The sequence below is a fragment of the Talpa occidentalis genome, unplaced genomic scaffold (genome assembly GCF_014898055.3).
Source record: "Talpa occidentalis isolate TD23 unplaced genomic scaffold, MPIMG_talOcc4v2.1 talOcc4.6, whole genome shotgun sequence".
Lineage (NCBI taxonomy): Eukaryota > Metazoa > Chordata > Mammalia > Eulipotyphla > Talpidae > Talpa > Talpa occidentalis.
Window position 1 is genome coordinate 27588694 of NW_023604972.1, and position 19750 is coordinate 27608443.

At 37.1% G+C, this 19750-nt stretch overlaps 1 protein-coding gene across 3 annotated transcripts in view; it reads right to left on the reverse strand.

Annotated features, from left to right (window-relative positions):
- TXK (TXK tyrosine kinase) overlaps positions 1-19750 on the reverse strand; it is a 45776-nt gene that overhangs the window by 21928 nt on the left and 4098 nt on the right. Inside the window, exons 1-6 of one of the 3 annotated variants that reach the window (XM_054687981.1) lie at positions 14142-14178; positions 12624-12672; positions 11515-11617; positions 10599-10804; positions 8260-8325; positions 3781-3835 (exon numbers count right to left, since the gene is read on the reverse strand). In XM_054687981.1, the coding sequence (XP_054543956.1) occupies positions 3781-3835; positions 8260-8325; positions 10599-10804; positions 11515-11613 (426 nt within the window). In that variant the 5' untranslated portion in view covers positions 11614-11617; positions 12624-12672; positions 14142-14178. Of the gene's footprint in view, positions 1-3780; positions 3836-8259; positions 8326-10598; positions 10805-11514; positions 11618-12623; positions 12689-14141; positions 14179-19750 lie in introns of those variants that run through there. The other 2 variants (XM_054687982.1, XM_037529484.2) reach the window with 2 other exon arrangements.

The window sequence follows — 19750 nt, forward strand, 5'->3', positions numbered from 1 at the left end:
AAGGTATTAACCAATTTCAACTACTAATATCATATTTTTAAGGTTCTGGGCAAAATAGGAGTGTATGTGCACTTCCTGAATACAATAGCACTTCTTTACTCTAGTCCCAAGTCTAACATCACACTTCATGTGGAAATCATTCCAACTAAAATCAGGGAAAAAGAAATGTCCGCTGTCAGCACTGGTATTGAATAGTGTCCTAAGTTTGCTAGCCAGTACAATTAAATGAGGGGCAAAATTTAGCAATACTGTGTTAGAATTTTGAGGAGTTGAAATCATCGCCGTTTGCTGCTGCTGTGATTACAGACATAAATCCCAAGAGAATTAGCTGAAAAACTACTACAAAAATATTTGAATTCACCAAAGATGTCAGTTACAAAATTAATTCAGATATCAAGAGCTTTCTTATGTAAAAACAACCAAATAAACACACACATAATAGCAATAAAAAGATAAAATACCTTAAAATAAACTTAAAGATAAATATGCAAGAGCAAAATGAAGATATATTTTAAATGCTCCTGAAAAATCCTAAAACATTTTATTTTTGTTTGAAATGGGAATATAATATTTTTTTCTATACGAATAATCAATACATAGGCCTGGAAAAAACTGGTCCCCAAAACCCACTGATTTGCAATGTCCACAATTTTCTCTAATATATAAATTTAATACAACCAACAGGAAGTTTTCCAAAACTAGACAAAGCAATTCTGAAACTCATATAGACAAAATATATATCCAGAATATTCCTGAAAAACAACAAAAAAGAGAAATGATAGCTACACCAGACAATACCTCATTATTTAAAAACACTTCAGTGGGAGCAGAGGAATAAACACTGGAATCAATGAAGCCAATTAGAAATCCAGATGCAGTCCAACACATTGGAATTGTTCTTATGATAAAATTAGCATTTCAAATCAAGACTGAAAAAGAAGTTGGATCCATACTTCATTTTTTTACTTCAGGAAAAATGACAAATGTATCAAACATGTATGTGTAAAAACTAAAATAGTGAAGAAACACAGGAAAAATTTTCATAACCTTGAGGTGGGCAAGGCAATTTTATCCTGAGACAAACTAAAGCCTTACAAAACTTTGTCAAATAAATTCAAATGTATAAAATTCAAATATTACTCATGGCCAAAAAAAAAAAAAAAGACAATTGAAAAACTGGGAAATGTATTTTGACCCCAAATCCCCACTTTGGAGGATTCTGCCTGTGTATATACTCACATAAATGGGGAAAAGATGTGAGTCCAGGTTTACCTGTGGCAGCCTTGTTTTAATAGAAAACGTGTATATTACTTAAATTTCCATAGTGAAGGACTGATAAAATAAATTGTTATACATTCAAGGTAAGAAATAGCATGCAGGTGTAAAATGAATTAGGACACTTCTTGTACTGATGTGGAAAGACTATGCGCGTGGTGTGGAAAGACTATATAGCACTAAGTGAAAAAGGTTATATACACAGGAGTGTATATTTTGTGTTATCAGTTGTGTAAAAAGTAAAACACGACAAACATATTTGTACTTGCTTGTGTATGTATTAAATATCTCTGAAAAGTCACAATATAAACTCATAGTAGCTTACCTGTGGGGATGGAAGTCAATGAATTGGGGACAAGAATGAAAGAAAACGTGGGGCCTCCTGGTGGCACAGGGAGTTAGGACGCAACCTATGAAGCTGTCCGCAGCCACTGCAGCACCATTTCGATCCCCAGCCAACAGAGTTTGATCCCCAGACGGCCAGGGAGCAGTCCACATGGCGCAACAGACCTCTCCTGACTCTCCTGCTGCTCCCCTCAGCAGTGTACTTTGGTCAATCTGCCTGTTCTGTTCCCCACTCTGTCTCTGGTGAATCCTCTCAGCCCCCACAGCTCTGGCCTGTACCCCAGTTCTTATATGCATAAATAAATAAATCTTGAAAAAAAATGAAAGAAAACTTTTCAAAACCCTTTCATTCTGAACCATACAAACATGCTGAGTGTTGAAATATTAAAAAAAAAATCAACTTTTAAGATACACCTATGAATATTTTATCCAATACATTTGAAAATAAATATAAAATAGGCAATTCTCCAGCTAAGAATAAATTATCAAACAGCTCAGAAAGAAAAGGAAATTAAATCAGTAGTCAAACATCTTTATCTTTTTGAAAAAGCAGCATGTCCAGGCTACTTTACAAGAGCTATATTTAACCTCCCAGGAACAAATAACTTCTACCCAATATAAGCTATTCTAAAGATTGGAAAAGATACAAAGCCCTGGCCCCAACTCATTTTATGATGCTAGTATAAGCTTTATACTAAGCTAGACAAAGAGAACAGAAAATTAGAAGCCAGCCTCACCTGTGAATGTAACAGGCTAAGTAAAATATTAGGAAATTCAAACCACCAATATATATTTCAAGTGCCTCATGGCAAAGCAGGATTTAACCCATGCATATTTTTAAGTGAAAATTAGAAAATGCATAAATTACAAAGTATTTTAAGGTACATAGAAAAAGTATTTTTTAAAATATCACACACACATAAACACACACATTTCAAAAAGATTAAACACCTAAATGTGAAAAGCAAATCTTTAAAATAGTTTAAGGAAAAGTCCCTTTATCACTTCAGGAAAGCGAAGAATATTCAATATGAAACAACAAACAAAAAAAGCAGAGCTCATAAAGCAAAATACTGAGAAATATGATATTAATTTTTTTTCATTTCTGAATAAGAAAAAGCAATGTAAAGTTTTCTAGAGGCAGAAACCAGAAAATAGTTGTAACACCTAACTGACAAAAGATTAGTTTTGGAATATATTTTAAAATACATGTTAATGAGTTTTTTTAAAAAGCAAGCACTATAAAAAAATCAGCAAATAATATTAGCAGGCATATAAGAGCAGAGGAAACTCAACTGGCCAACTGATACATGGAGAGTTATTCATTTAACTAGAACAAGGAAATACACATTTAGGTGTGAATCTATACCCCTAAATCATACACAGCATATACCGTGTTGTAAACCAATGCCACCTCAATAAAAATTAATGTAATTTTTAAAAGTACATGTAACTGACTTTTTCATCACAGAACTGATTATTTCTCATTCATATTTCTCAATTTCCTAAACATCTGATAATAGCGCATTGAGGCACATATACCTTTACTCAGTTTCTAGTTTTGACTCTTATGCACAGTTAATATTTACTGGAAATTTAAACTATGTGCAGTTTTGGTTGGTTTTGACCTATATGAGCAGTTTTGATCTGACTTTGGTGTTTTGGCCACCCTGCTTTTCCCTTTGTTCCCAAAGAACAAAGTGTAGCTCCTTGTATTCGTCTATGTTTGTATTTTTAATGAGTCTAAACTAAGTTTATAAGGATAGATGTGTTCTTGATGAACGGTCTTTCAAAGGTATATGGGCAACTCCAAGGCTGCATTTTGGAGTATCTAAAGGAGTTTCAGTATATTGGTGCTTAAGTCTTTACAGGAGAAACATATTTCTAAAATTACAATACATATCAATGGAAAATACAATCTGAAAGAAATACATCTAGTTTTATACTCTGGTTTCTCCTCAGATCTTGTAAATCTTTCACCTTTCACAAATATATCCAGTTTACAACTTACAAAAAGTCTGTGGTAGAGATGAAGTTGTAATATTTTGAACAAACAAACAAAAACCAGGAACCAATAAAACCTTTTAGTTGGGTAAAGACTATGTCTCTCTTAAATTTTGGGAATATTTCACAGATTTCTTCAAGTACAATATGAATTACCTCTTGTCTCAAAAGACGTTCTGCCTGATTTCTGGTAATGCTTCTATGGTACCACCTGTAAAATCAATAAAAATCATTTTTAAGTTTCTTTTTTTCCAGAAAAAAATGCCATTTTCTTCATTTTAAAGAACTTTCTCCAGAATTGATTTTAGAAAGTTGACTTTTTAAATTCATGTTATAATTCTATATAAAATGTATAATATATAAATACAAACAATATTATGTGTCAATTAATTTAGCTTAATGCAGTTTTATTAATTACAAGCCAATATCTAGTTTATCCTATTACATCTCCATTCAAATTTCTAACACACATAGTATGTAACTTTGAATAATTTAATCACCTAAAATTTTCCACAAAATTTATTTTTTTTTGTAAAATTTATTTATTTATGCATACAAGAGCTGGGGGACAGGTCAGATGTGTGGGAGGGTGAGAGGATTCACTAGAGACAGAGCAGGGAGCAGAACAGGCAGACGGACCGAAACACACTGCTGAGGGGAGCAGCGGGCGAGACAGGAGAGTTCTGATGTAATGAAAGTTAACATAACCTGTTTTTTTTTTTTACTCCCGTCGCATCAGTGTAAATTGTTGTTTTGTAGTTATTTCTTATAGTGATAAGTAAAATAAGCAAATATTATATTCAAATTTAAATCGAGCTTAAAATTCTTCCCTATGTGAATGTCATCAGAATGATGTAAAAGCAACAACCCAGTGCCAGATAGAGGTATATGATACATTTAGGGTCCTTTAAAATAATGCAGAATTCTAGCAGGCAGGAAAAAGATTGGATGAATGCAATTCGGGAGAGGTTAGGGGCATGGTATTTAAGAATTTGATGTATTTAAATCATATGGTAAAAATCAGAAGAGTATTTTTTTTAACATTTAAATTGATTTTTATTAAAGTCTATTATCTATCAGTTGTTGCACATTATTTACTTTTACCATTGTAGTCCTTAACATACTACTCATACTTATTTTAAATACCCTAATTGATTATTTAATTTAATTTATTTATTTTTAAATAATAAATTTTATTTTTATATTCCCCCATACAATTGCAACCCCTCCATTCTGACCCCAATCCCTCCCCTCCCGTCCCCCACCCCCCACCCCCACAAAGTGTCTCTGGTTCATAGTTCTTTGTTGATTTTGATTTTCACTTTCTTATAGTTATTCATTTTCCTGGTCCCTTATTTAAGTTTTCTAGATTCCTGCTATGAGTGAGACCATCCGGTATTTTTCTTTTTGGCTTATTTCGCTGAGCATGATCCCTTCCAGCGCCATCCATGTTGCTGCAAATTGCATGTGTTTATCTTTTTTGAATGCTGAGTAATATTCTATGGTATATATCAGAAGAGTATTTTTTTAATGGGTAATGTTGTTACATATCTAGACAACACTGATGATAAAACTAATGTAGAATGATGCGGACACAAGATTTGGGGCTGAGCTTCTACTGGCATTAATCAAGTCCAATCATGCTTGATTAGAAGTATCTTGCATAGGACCTCCCTGGTTGCACCAGGGGTTAAGGCGCAACCTCTGAAACTGTCCGCAGCCTCTGCAACACGATTTCAATCCCCTGGCTGGCCAGGGAGCTACACACATGGCGCAGCAGACCTCTCCTGACTCAACCATTGCATCCCTCAGCAGTGTACTTCGGTCAATCTGCCTGTTCTGCTCCCCACTCTGTTTCTGGTGAGTCCTCTCACGCCCCGCCCCCACACCTTTGGCCTGTACCCTAGTTCTTGTATGCATAAATGAATAATTTAAAAAAAAAAAGAAGTATCTTGCATATATAACAGTTCAGTTCCCATGTTCTAGCCTTAGAATTCTAACAATAAGTAACAGTATTAGGGTTTTGAATTTTCAACCTAAAAACCCCATTAGATCTAAGAAGGCAAATCTGCTTTGCTCAGTGATTTTCTAACCCTGAGAAGATTAAACATTCAGTGTAGACATAATGAGATAAATCAGACCCACAGTCTGTAAAGTTCAGGATAAACAATATGTTTAACATTTAGAATATCCAATTGTACATGACTTCAGAAAATCTGTAATTTCCAATTGTCCTCTCTGATTTAAGATGAATAATTGATTTTAGACTTATTTGAAGTTTAAAGGAATTTGGCTAATTTTTATATGATATTTGTATGGTTAGGAGAACTTGATTTATCCCATATATAAATTTATTAGATTTCTAGGATCATGTAAGGACTTACAAAAGGCTATTAAAGTGACAAATTTGCCCTATAATATATGTAAAGTACTTAAAAAGAAAACTGTATTAAACATTTAGTATAGGGCCTCCCTGGTGGCGCAACAGGTTAAGACGCAACCTATGAAGCTCTCTGCAGCCACCTCAGCACCAGTTCAATCCCCAGGCAGGGAGATACCCACATGGCCCATCAGACCTCTCCTGACTCACCTGCTGCTCCCCTCAGCAGTGTACTTCGGTGGATCTGCCTGTTCTGCTCCCCACTCTGTCTCTGGTGAATCATCTCACCCCCCACACCTCTAGCCTCTTTCCCAGTTCTTGTATGCATAAATAAATAAATCTTTTTAAAAAATAAACATTTACTATATACAACATAAGACAGATATTATTGACCCCACTTTTCAAGGTTTAGTGGATAATGTTGTCCAAAGTCAAAGCACCAGTTAGTGGTGATGCTGGGATTTGAACACATATTTCTCTGATTTCTAAGCCACACTATATACTTCAACCTACGCTGGTAATTTCTATATAGTCATGAGCCTCATGGTTGATAAATTTTAGTGATTTATAGTGATAATTACTATTTTAATAAAACTTTTTTAAAAAGAAACTGCAATATAATTAAATATTAGTCTTCTTGTAATTGGAGTCATTAATGACTTTCAAAGACACATAAATCAAGGCATGAGGAAATACGATCGTTCTAATCTCTGAGTAGTTTGATTTAAATGGCCCTTAAATACAATATAAACAAGTTGTTACAGCCAGATTCCAAGTCTAGTCTAAACAAGAGAAGGAACCAGCAAATTACTTAACAATGAAGAAAAGGAAGTAGAACTGCTGGTTAGTGAGTGTCATGCACTAACCACCAGGCACTGTGTTAGGCACCTTTGTGATATATCTCCTTTAATGTCCTGGAAAAAAGTGAACTGGGGTTATAAATTAAAAAATCGTCTAATTTTTCATAGATTTCCAAACAAAAATTCCCCTGACTTAGCCTCCAAAGAGACCTGTTTATGTTGGGCAGTTTGAGCTGGGAGTAGCAGTGAGACCCCAGTAAGACCACCACAGAGCTTGTTTGGTATCTGCAGTCACGGAACTGGTTTCTGTAGGTTTTTCAGCCACCTATGGACTTTGTTTTACTGCGTGGAGAATGGACTTTCGGAGCAGAGCTAAATGCTTAGGTCAAGAGAGGGATTATGGCCAGGAAGGGAGAAGAGAAAAGAGCTCCGATGATGGAGCAGAGGAGAATAATGGGAGAGAGAACAGAAAGAACTAATAGCAAAATCCTGTAACATTATGAGCTATGTCATTTGTCCTGGGTCCTCTTCTCCCCTCCAATAAAATCTACATTATTCACCAATGCTTTTAGAATTGGCTTTGTTTTAAGAGAGGGATATACTGAGCCTGACCTCCAGCTGGGCTTAAATAAGTTAGTGAAGGCAGACCAAGGAGGGCTCTCTCATTCAATTTGTATTTGCTGCCTGGTTCTCAAAGAAGCACCTTAGTGACAGCCATCTGCTGGAAGTATAGGCTAACTGCAGAGCAAGTATCAGTAGGAAAGGGTGCGCAAGTGTTCAACCAACTTCAATTTATAGACTAGCACTACTCCCAGCTTTGCCACTTTCTACTTGTAAACTCATCACTCAACCTCTTTTTCTGACTGGCAGAATGAGGGCGAAAAAATGATTGCTGAGCTCTGCTCCATCTTCCATGTTTATAATAGTAACAAAAATAGATTGCTAAGTAGAACTCTCAAAACATGACAGAAGTTCTTCCAAACTATAGCATTAGCTCAGTTCTCATCTTCACCTATACTAAAACATTTCAAAACATGAGCCAAAAAAAAAAGTGTCTAAAAAGTGCCATTTACCACTGATTGAAATTTTGATGTCATTTTTAACAGTTAATTTTCCATTTAGGATATAAAGTAAAACAAGTACAAAATGGGTGTTTGGTTTCAGGCTGTTGCTATTAGAACAAAACAAAGCCCAAAAAGTAGCCCTACAAAACAAAACAAAAAGAAGTTTAAGAAGTTTCTGAATCAGCCATTATAAGGATCAAAGATCTCTTAAGCTGAAGGTGCCAAATGTGTTACTTTCTTTTCCTTTGCAGACTTAAAACATTATCTATCTATCTATCTATCTATCTATCTATCTATCTATCTATCTATCTATCTATCTATCTAGCGAAACTGCCAAAATAAACCTGATTTTCATAGATTAACCATGGGTCATATCTTGGAGAAAACTTACTCATATATTTCTAAATTTGTTAATTTGTTTTCCGTCACATAGTTGCTTGGGATTAAACCTTCATTCCTACAATAAAAGACAAAGCAAAAATCAAAATGTTTGGCATGTTTGTGGCATTTTTATGACATCAATCTTTTTAAAACCTCAAAGATGTACAGGGAATCAAATTCACTTTACTGATTAAATTGTTAAAAGAAGAAAAATGTTTTCCATAAAATCTGTTTGACAAATACTAAGATTCAGACTTACAATGTAAGTAGCTTAGGGTGTTTTAGGGCACTAAAATCTTTTCAAAGATTTTACATGATCATCAGGATGTTATAATTACTAGGTTATGCACCTAGTTACTAGGTTAAAAACACATCAACTACAAAGTTATTGACTTAAGGTTTTTAAATTGCTGCAAAGTGCCCCCAAAAGTAGATATTTTAGTCAAGTTATATGCCTTACAACAATGCTGTAAGGAAATACTTGAACATGACTTCTTGTGCACAAGAGTATTTCTCTAAAACTGAGACCAAACAAGGAAATTCCTGGGTCACCAAAGACACATATCTCTCAGTAGATAGAGCAAGTTGCCCTTGATAGAGATATACCAGTTTACACACCCATCAGCAGGGTGGGGGCTTCTCTTTTCCTACACATTCATTGACATTTGAAATTATAAAGACCCACTAAAACATATTAGTGAGAAATAAAAGCAAGTTGTAGCGCAAAGTATACATAAAGCCTAAGATTTAGCTAAATTCAATCTCTAAACAATATCATATATTTCAATATGTGCATGAAAGTTTGCTTAAAATGATGTGGAAGGATTTGAACATTACTGCTTTGGGGGAACAGATTGGGTTTGGAAGCAGTGGCAAAACAGAATCTGGCATTATTTATCATGTTTGCATACAAAAAAAAAACTTTATTCACTTAACATTAGATTAAAAATTCATTCCATTCTTTTTTTTTTTAAGTCTGATACATGCCAATAGGCCATCTGTAGGAATGGCCTATGACAATCCTGAACCTACGAATACCTCTCCTCCCCCTGAAAATTCTCCATCACATAATAAGCCTAGACTAAGGGCCGATGCAAGAGCCAAATCATCATGAAAATATCATTGAAGAGGAAAAACATGTAATTTAGGTGCTTCTACTTAGATACTTGTAATCTCAAAATCCTTGGCAATTTATCAGTCTCAATGATAGCATTCTCTCCCCAAGCCCAGAGACTCAGCCTTCTTTCTACCCAGGACTGCAGTCAGGCATCAATAATCTATAGAAATTGACATAATGAAGTCTGTCTGCATACCCAGAATCTTCCTTTTTTTTTTTTCTTTTTTAAGATTTATTTATTTATACAAGAAACGGGGTAGGGGCCAAATTCATGGGAGGGTGAGAGGATCCACCAGAGACAGAGCAGAGAACAGAACAGGCAGACTGACTGAAATACACTGCTGAGGGGAGCAGTGGGCGAGGCAGTAGAGATCTGCTGCGCCATGTGGTCTTCTCGCCGGCGGCCAGGGTCGAACCAGCGCTGTAGAAGCTGTGGACAGCTTCACAGCGCTGCGCTCAACCACCTGCGCCACCAGGAAGGCCCCCCAGAATCTTTCTTTCCAATTCAATTCATCAATACTCTAGTATTTACTTCCAAAACTAGTCATTGCAGAAATATAAAAATGATTAAGATACTGTTTTATTTCTACCTGAGAGCTTAACAGAAAAACAAGTCAAATTTCCAAAAAAGTTATAAATCATAATAAAAATCTAGGGCCTCCACAGTGGCACAGTGGGTTGAGCGCAGCAATGTGAAGCTGTCCTCGGCCTCTGCAGCATGGCTTCGATTCCCGACCAGCCAGGTTGATACGCACATGGCACTGCAGACCTCTCCTGTCTTGCCCACTGCTACCCTCAGCAGTATCTTCGGTCCGCCTGCCTGTTCTGCTCACCACTTTGTCTCTAGTGAATCCTCTCATCCTCCCACGCCTCTGGCCTGTACCTCAGCTCTTGCATAAATGGACAAAAAAAAAAAAATAAAAATCTACCTGGTAGAAATTATTAGTCCCATTTTACAAATAAAGAATGGAAACTCAGGGAGAGTGACTGATTTGCCCAAGAACACACACTAGTCAGTGGCAGCATCCTGAAATGAAGCTAGTTCTGAGACTCTGCCTGAACACGCTACTCTAATGGTCTCAAGTGTGGAGACAGGTTCTAGTGCATGCGGAAGGAAGAATTATAAACCTGGAGAAAATGAGCCACTAAGCAGAGTCTTCTTTATGATTCTGAAGCCTTAGGGGATAAAAGAGCAGCAATTTGATAAAGACCAAACAAGCCATCAGTCTTACCCAAAGTGGTCTCTTGCTTTCCACCAGTGAGCATTATACTTCTCCAATATCAGGTATTCCTCTCCTCTCTTTAATGCTAAATCACAGGGCTCTCTGGGTACAAAGTCATACAGGGCCTTGACTTGCATCTTCTCCTCAACAACCTCGGAGGGTGGGAGTGGAGGCAGAGGCTTGCGTTTTGATGGTTGCAAATAACCCCTGTTGGACTGTGAAAACCAAGGCGTGAGTTGCTGCACTATTGTTTTATTTATATACACTAAAAAAGATAAATAGTGATGTAGTATATTTGCCTGCCACCTCTCTTCTCTCACCTAGCTGCACCAGAGCAGAAGCCAGGGAGGAATAAACATAGAAGATGACCTAACACACCATTTTTGGATCCCACAACACATCATTTTGTAAACTCCTGAGATGACAAATTCTCTTATAGGCATTTGATTTTTTTCATGTCATAATTTTAAAATTTTCCCTCTTCCCCAATAGTATTACTCTGTTTTAAGGCTTTGCTTCTCTTGGGAAAAGAAAAACAGCCCTTCCATTTTCAGTGCTATAAGCTTGTGTCTGGGTTTGCTACCCTTCATAGAAAACTTGGTTTCTTCCAACAATGAACTGAAAATTTATCCTGGTCTCAAAATGGCAAAATGGTGTAGTCAGAGTAAATAATTTGTTTGTTAGTTTGTTTCCTTATTCACTGTCCAGATTCAAGTTCTGGGAAAACGTATCTAGGCTATTTTAACTAATCTTTTTCACTGTCATTTTTTTCTAGAACACTCATTCATGAAATGTTTATTAGAACATTTTATGCACCAAGTGTGAAATTAAGTGCAGGGCATTTCAGCAAACAGAAACTCATGAGGGTAGACCCTTTAATTGTAAGCTTCTTTTACCTTTTGTTCCTCATCAAAATGATACTCACTTGCTTCTTGCTTTGCATTTCACAAAACCACTGTCTTCCCCGTGGAGTGTATTCTTCTGAAAGTTCTTCATCTCTGCTCAGGCTTATTTGTGTTCTCATTTGTCTGGCATAGAAACACAATCATCATACAAATGATTATTTATATTTAGGTTCCTTATAAATCCACTAGATGATCACAAAACGAGACGAAAAATCCAGGTTTCTTTCCTACTACATTTTTATATAGAAGATTCCCAAACTCCATTTCCTTGGGCAAGATACTATCTTTCGAAACTTAACTTTTCTTAGTGGGTAACAGGAGATGGTAAGAACATATAGTATTGCTATGTTGAGAAAACATGTCACAGACTCAGTACAGAGTGTGTTGCATATTATGGGCACAAAATTAGAGTCATGGTAATGAAAAACTCACTCTGTTAGCACAGTATTTATCATTTTATATCCATTATCTCATTTGATGGTAGCTATTGTTATAGGTAGATATGGAGTCGTGATTAAGAACACAAGTCTGAATCCCAGTTCTACCATTTCATAGCGTGGCTTGGGTAAGCAGTGTAACCGAAGCCTTAGTTCCCTCATTTGTAAAATAGAAATGGTAAGAAAAAAAATAAACACGCTCATGGTGGTTTTGAGAGTTACTTGAGCTAGTAAAACACAAGCTCTTGGCGCCGTCTGACATAGATAAAGGGCTTTCCCACTAAATATTAACTGATTCCATTATCATGGAGTCTTCTATTTTTCCCCTACACAATTATTTGCTGGGCACCAAAGTATAAAATACATTGAGAGTTTGGGGAACATATTCAAATAAATATGGCAGAAGTCTTGCCCTTAAAGGGTAAAACTTACAGAGAGGAACAAAGGCATATAAACAACATACTTGAAAAAATATTAAATACAGAACTAAGCCACATGCTCTGGGAACATAATGGGAGGAGCAATTAAATCCAAGAGAATCAAGGAGGATCCAAGGCTTGATATTTGAGCCCAACAGGGAGAGAAGAAGAGAAAGATTTCCCAGGCAGATACAAAGAAACATGGATGTTAAATAGACAGTAAAGAAAAGAATAAATTAATTTCCAAGAAGTTGCCCTTGGAAGCAGACTTACCGCTTCTGTAGGGAACAGCAGCAACAGAAAATCGACTGGATGGTATTATCTGAAAAGCAGATCATTTTCAGCTGTTACAGAGCCACAAGTCCATAATGTTGGATAGGTAAGGCTGGTGGTGCTATTCCAAAGGGGAAAGCCTCCAAGACAGTGGTGAATTGAACAATTATAAAGCACATACAAAGTCTGAACTCTGCCCTCCTCAACTAGTGGAACGTAAAGCACCGTTACTATAGCATAAATAAGTTCCTGGCACCCTGGCCAATGTGGTTTCCCTTCTCATGCTCTTCTCCCCAGGCCTGGTTTGCGCATTTCCTCAATGTGCAGATGGTTGACCATTATATTTGGTCACGATAATGTCAGGCAACAAATGTAAAGAAGAACATGATTCTCCAAAGATGTAAAGAAAAACCATGTTCTCATAGAAAATCTGTTAGCAGGGGGCCTTCCTCGTGGCGCAAGAGGTTAAGTCTCAGCACTATGAAGCTATCCGCAGCCAGGGAGATGATCCACTTGGCGCAGCAGACCTCTCCTGTCTGTCCTCAGCAGTGAATTTCAGTGAATCCACCTGTTCTGCTCCCCACTCTGTCTCTGGTGAATCCTCTCAGACCCCACACCCCCGCATCTCTGGCCTGTGCCCAAGTTCTTGTATGCATAAACAAATAAATCTTAAAAAAATAATAATAAAATCTGTTAGCAGGGATTTCGAATTAGGTCCATCTTTCTCGAGTATATTTTAATATTTATTTTTATATAAATGTTTTATATTTTATATTTCAATATCTGGTATATAACTTAATATGTTATATATATTTATTTTATTTTTATATTTTGTATATAAAATATATCCATATGTTTTTTGGCTTTCAACTTTTCTATAGGTTAAATCCAAATATAAGCTGGATATTTGAAGAAAGAAACAGCTAGTTAGTGAATCTGGGTCATGTTTGTACTTTTATAGTGAAACTCAATCTATACTTTATTGAAGTTATGTCATTTATCATTTTTAAAGATCATAAATTCTGAATTTATCAAAAGGATATTTTTGGTTCAAGTAAAATCTGCATTTCACTATCATCTGTTCCTCATTCATATCAACACCCCAAAATGAAACATTAAGGAAGCAGAGTACATTAATGATGAGGTTAGACAGACCTAGGCTTGGTCCTAGCTGTGGATAAATCCTTTTACTTCCCTAAGTCTTTGTTTCCCATCTGTACAAACAAGATAAGCACACCTACATCTTTGGAGAAGGCTTGTAGTACAGAGGTTAATCTCTAACTTTGTGAGTTTGGGCAAAGTAGTTAAATAATTCTGTGTTTCCATTTCCTCATTTGTCAAATGGAAATAATGGGATATTTAGCATGTAAGGCTACTGTGAATATTAATTAAATCAATTCATGCAAGGCACCTAGGGAATTGACATGTATACAGTAAAAGGTTAATCAAGATCTATTATTACTATAGAGTTGTTGAGAAGATTAAATTAAATATCCCTCTAAAGTCTTTGGAACATACAGTCAACCTCTCAGCATCCACTCCATGACCCCAACACAGAGACTGCAATGGGAGTTTCACCTCCTGTACTATGACAAGGTGATGTCAATGAGGTCATACTGTAACAGGGTGGCGCCCAGGAAAAGGGGAGTTTCCAGGTTCCCTGCCCCGCCCAAAGGAGGGCGGAGTTAAGGAGGGAGAAGAAGCAGCTGGAGAAGGATCAGAGGAAGGAACGAAGCAGAATGGAGAGCCAGAAGGAGACCTGGAGGAGCACATGGAGCTGAGAGACCCATGAAGAAACTGTGCTGGCCTTTTGGTTATGGACTTGTTGACACAATGTGGGTGACAGACCTGTGGGGAGGTGACAATGGCAACTTTTATCTTGGTTTTGATTTTGCTCTTTTCCTCCCAAACGTATCTGTTTGTTTCTGATCCTTTTCTGTGGGTCCCCACTGGAAGATGCTTTAGACTTGGGGCAGGCTTTGGGGCCTTGCTCTGGGCCAATCCCACTTGGGTGGACTTTTACCCATGAGGGGACGGGTAACTTCGGGTGCTTGATTTAGAAACTATATTCTTTGCCTTTCTTGTATTGTTTACTAATTGTATTAAAGTTCCTTTTCATTAAAGTCTCATATGTTTTGTGTTGATGTGGCAGATGGCAGAACCTATTTAGAGCAGGCAGGTTTGCGGGGTCTGGGGTGCCCCTCTCCCTGCCCTGTAACAATACTTCTACCTGAAACCTAGTACATCAGCCATTATTAGGGTTGTTAAAGTAAAGTAGAGAAGGAAACAAGGAGGAAAGAAAAAAGTAACATTAAACATGACTGCTACAATCCCACCTCTGTGCTGTCCTGAGTCCTAAGTTGATGATCACAAAGGTGATCAGTCCTTGATGCCCCAGGATATATGAATCTCCTTCTATACCTGTTGATTCACTGGTATAAGGAATCCCAAAATGGCCAAAGGGCCATCTCACCTTTCAATAAAAGTTCTCCACTTGAGCACTAGAATCTTCAATGCCACCAAACCCAAGTGTCAGGGAATGTGAATAACAGTATTCCTTCGAATTTGTACTTTCAGCACAATTGTGAAATAATAAGTTTCTGTTGTTTTAGGTTACCAAGTTTGTAGTAATTTGTTCACAGCCCAAAGAAAGTATATATTTGTGTATGAAAAGAATTCATTTAAGTGTTTTATTAAAAATATAAAGCTAGGCATGGAAAAAAGAAAAAAAAAAAACCCAATATTCCAGAGAGTTTTTAGGTGAAATGGAGAGAGGAGTCATTCTAATCCCCACTCCTTAGTTCTCAGATTTATATATCCTGGCTTTGGGGAAGCAATACCATATTTGCTGGTGGTTTAAAACATTTACTGCATCCTATTGGTCACCATTACTAGTTTACAGGATGTTGACTCCCAGATATCATAGTAATTTAGGTTTTAGCAGGTTTTTCCTTGGTTTTATCAAGCCAGCGGTGTCTGAATTTTGGATTACCTGGTAAGAACATACAGAGAACCCCTGAATAAGCACCAGTGAAACTGAGAAAAGGCTAACTGATTCCACAGAATGGATCATCTTGTAGTCTCTGTTATATCTTTCTCTGGGCTATCATTCTATCCCCATTCTGAGAGTTTCAAACACACTCCTATCTCCCTGGTCTCCTTGTCACCAAATCACAACCTTGTTCTTTCAATGTTCCCAGCCATTCTTTCTCGCATTGCCCATGAATCAAAGTAGATCAATGAATCAGACTATTTTCCCTAATAAAGTGAACAAATGATTTCTTTTTGAAGTTCTGGGAGGATTTTATTTCAACACCATCTTTCTGGTTACAGCTGGAATGGACTGTAACACAATGGCTGTTTATTTCCCTTTGGTGTGAACTCAGGGTACAGATCTGTCCTAAAGCCTGAGCTTCTCCATCATTAGCTGATGGAGAATTTACATCGGGGTCTCTGGCATGAGTTGAAGGAGGGACAGAAAGAATAGGTACTATGTGAATGTAAGTCACATGCTCAAGAAACTTTCTTGAAACTTCCGATCTGCTAAGGCCCACTTTCAAATACATTGCTTCCATTTTTATGATGGATTGCTGCTGTGTGTGTCCAATTTTATGGTTCAGTGAATCAGATAACTCAGCTCTTCAAAGTCAGTTTGGATCACAGAACTATTTTATGATCTATGATCAACCATTAAGTCTTTACCAGTAGCAAGCCAGGAGCTACTTTTTAAATGAAAAATAGTTATCAACACAGGAACAAAGGAAAACTCCAAATTCCTAGGGGTTTATGTGTGATTCTCATATTGGAACTTTCCAGAAGCCCCATAGAGCCAGGATCTTCTTCTCTTTATGCACTTTATCCCAGGCTACCACTAAGGATATTACAAGAAATTATTGAGTTTTCTCTCAGCAATGAGACCCTAAAATATATGACCAAATAAATTTCAGGTCTAATTTTTGCTCTACTTTCTAGAGCCATTTCTGACACCAATTATTCTATCACCATGACATACTAAAACTAAAATAATTATTAAAGATTGATTTACAGAAAGACTAATTGTGAAGATAGGGGTGAGAATCAAGGAATCACAAAGGATGTGCAGAAACCTGAGTCCAGCAGTAAAGGACTTCTGGACCATCCTTAGGTCCAACAGAACCAGAAAAAAGAGAGTTAAGTATAGCAAAGATCACTTGGTTAGCAGTAGTGATCTTCTATTGAGGGATGCAACCAGCTCAAGATAATCTCATCATAGCTACCTTCCAGGACTCCCATGAGTATAATTCAACCAGAAGCCAGAGGGCTTGGAAATGTGTTGAACCAACCTCCCCAGGTTACCTTTCCAGGATAGAGTGCAGGGTAGAGAAAAAGGAATACCAAGAGGCTGAGCTTACTGAACCATCTTGGAGGTTGGGCACCACATTTAATATCTACAGGACATCCTTGAGGCTTTTAATAGAGTAAATGAGAGAAAAGATTTCCAGCACACTAATTTATATATGTATTAGTTCCCTTTCCTTTCACAGAAGTTAACCTTCCAACCCAGGCATTATTTATTGTCTTCCTCTGATTTAGACATTACACAGCAGTCAATCTTCGGGCTACAGACACATGGCAATCAATCCAGTGGCCAACATCTGATTTCTACCCCAAAGATATAGTCCTAGTCCAAAGCCAGGCATGGACTCTTCTATGCTCCCTCTACTGCTTCAACACTCTCCCTTGATAAAATAATTTTCACTTTTCCTTTATCTATACCCAGAAACCACCCCTCTTTCAAGGATCATCTGAAGGTTGATTGCTGGAAATCAAGATAAAATAAATTACTATGCCCCCCAAATTGGCACTACAATGTATTAAAGCGTTTTTAGATTTCAGCTGCTTCTGTCAGTTTTCATCTATGGCATCTTCATGAGCAAATTGCCAAAAATTCTTCTCAGAAAGAGGGTACCTTAACAATTGGGGGCTCTGTCTGTTTTAGCAGGAGTGATTCTATTTACATTCTTATCTATTTATTCCAGTGCTGTTTCACAGCCCCAAATAGATCTGTATCTATCCAGGCAGGATATGAAAACCCAAATGTAGGTTGCTCAGATGAGAGATGTGCATCAGAACATGGTATAGATTGTGGCAAAACATGCCAAAGCCACAAGTAGCAATTTTTAAATTCAAAATTTTTAAAATACTCCCTTCCTCTCCTTCATCACCATTTTGTGCCCTATTAACTGGATCATTCCCATTAATACAAATAAGCTGTTACTTCATCCATTATGAATGTACCAAACCACTCTTAATCTTACTCCATCAACTTTGCTCCCTATTTTTAATAAAATCTGGAAACATGTAGTCTTTACTTGCTGCCTCCAATTCTTTCCATCTCATCTCCTCCTAACCCATTCCAGTCTTTGTTTTTATCACTACCACCTCTCCCAAGCTGGTTAAGGTCACCACAATATCCAATGGGGAATCCTCTCTTAGTTGACTTCTCAGCAGCATTTAGCACTTTGTTCTCTGGCTTCTCCTTCTTCTCAATCTCCTTTGCTTTCTTTACTATTTCCTTAGCCTCTTAGACTTGATCTAATATCAGACTACCCACAAGCTTTTAGTTTCTTCTCTTTTTTTCTCTATCTCCTTCACTTCATGATTATCTCCTTTCTACCTGTGGCTTAAAAACTTTTACCAACTGATGACACTCAAATACACATCTTCGATCCAATTCTTATGAACTCCAGACTTGAATACCCAAGTGCAAGATGTCTCATGGACACCTTAAATTAACATGATGAAATCTGAGCTCCTCTTCCTTCCTTCCCAGATGCCATCTATACATCCCTACCTTGTCCAAAGCAATTCTACTTTTCTAGTTGCTCACGCCAATAATCTTGGTGACACCTTGGACTCCTCTCTTTCTCTCACATGCCAGTCCAATCTACAGGACAACACTAATTCAGCACTGTCTTATCCTTTGCCTAACCAGAACAATCTTCTTTCTCATTATCTCCAATACAAAAACAATTCTCTTGGTTCCTCTTTCCAGATTTCCTAAGTCTGTGAATGAATCCACTGTAAAACCTTTGGATTCTTCCTGAATCCTCATCTTTTATATTTTATTTAACATTAATCTGTTCGGATATTTTGGTTTTGATTTCTTATTTCCTCTGCTACCAACTTAGTCCAAATCCTCACCAACCCATAACTGCATTTCTGTATTAATTTTTTTAATCCTCAACAACCCTAATGAAGTAAATGCCACTTTACAAATGATGAATCTGAACTCACCAAGCTTCAAAGGGCAGGTGAGTGGAGAGTCACTCTGACCCCAGAGTCTCTGCTCTTTTTCCCCAGGCAACCACTGAGCATCATCTTCCTCAATCATTCTATGTACCCATTTCACTAAATGTCCATCTTGACAAACTACTCTTTGTTGTTAGCATCTAAAAAGACTTTCCACTACATAAGGCATCAAGATTATCTTCCCTTATTTTGAAGATCTTACATAATCTGGTTAACCCCACTCAACTCTTACTGTTCACCAGTTTCTTCTACTCATTCTGCCCTCAAAGACACCTTACAGAGTTTCTGTCCCAGGCCAGTAAAGGCTTCCATGGCAATTCATTTCCATCTAATTTTCCTTTAGGCTCCTAAAGCTCATGTGATCCGTCCAGCCCCATGGCTCTTAATAATCAGTGCAAGGTAGCAAAGTTAGTGTCTACCTTACATGGCCATTTAAATTTCTTCATGTTTCACTTCTCTAGTTTTTCTCAGTCTCACCACTATGGATATTTCAGGTTGGATAATTCTTTGTCGGGAAATAGGGGTCAAGTATCTGTCCTGGTTTTAATTTGCATTTCCCTGATTATAAGGGATGTTGAACATTTTTTCATATGCCTGTCGGCCATTTGCATTTCCTCTTTGGAGAAATGTCTTTTAAGTTTTTCTGCCCATTTCTTGAATGGATTGTTTATTTTGTTTTTGTTGAGTTGTGTGCATTCTTTGTATATCTTTGTGATCAGTCCCTAATCAGTTGACTGGAGTGCAAAGAATCCCCCCCCCCCATCAGCGGGATGTCTCTCTGTTTTGGTTAATGTCTCTTTTGCTCTGCAGAAGCTTTTCAGTTTGATGTAATTCCA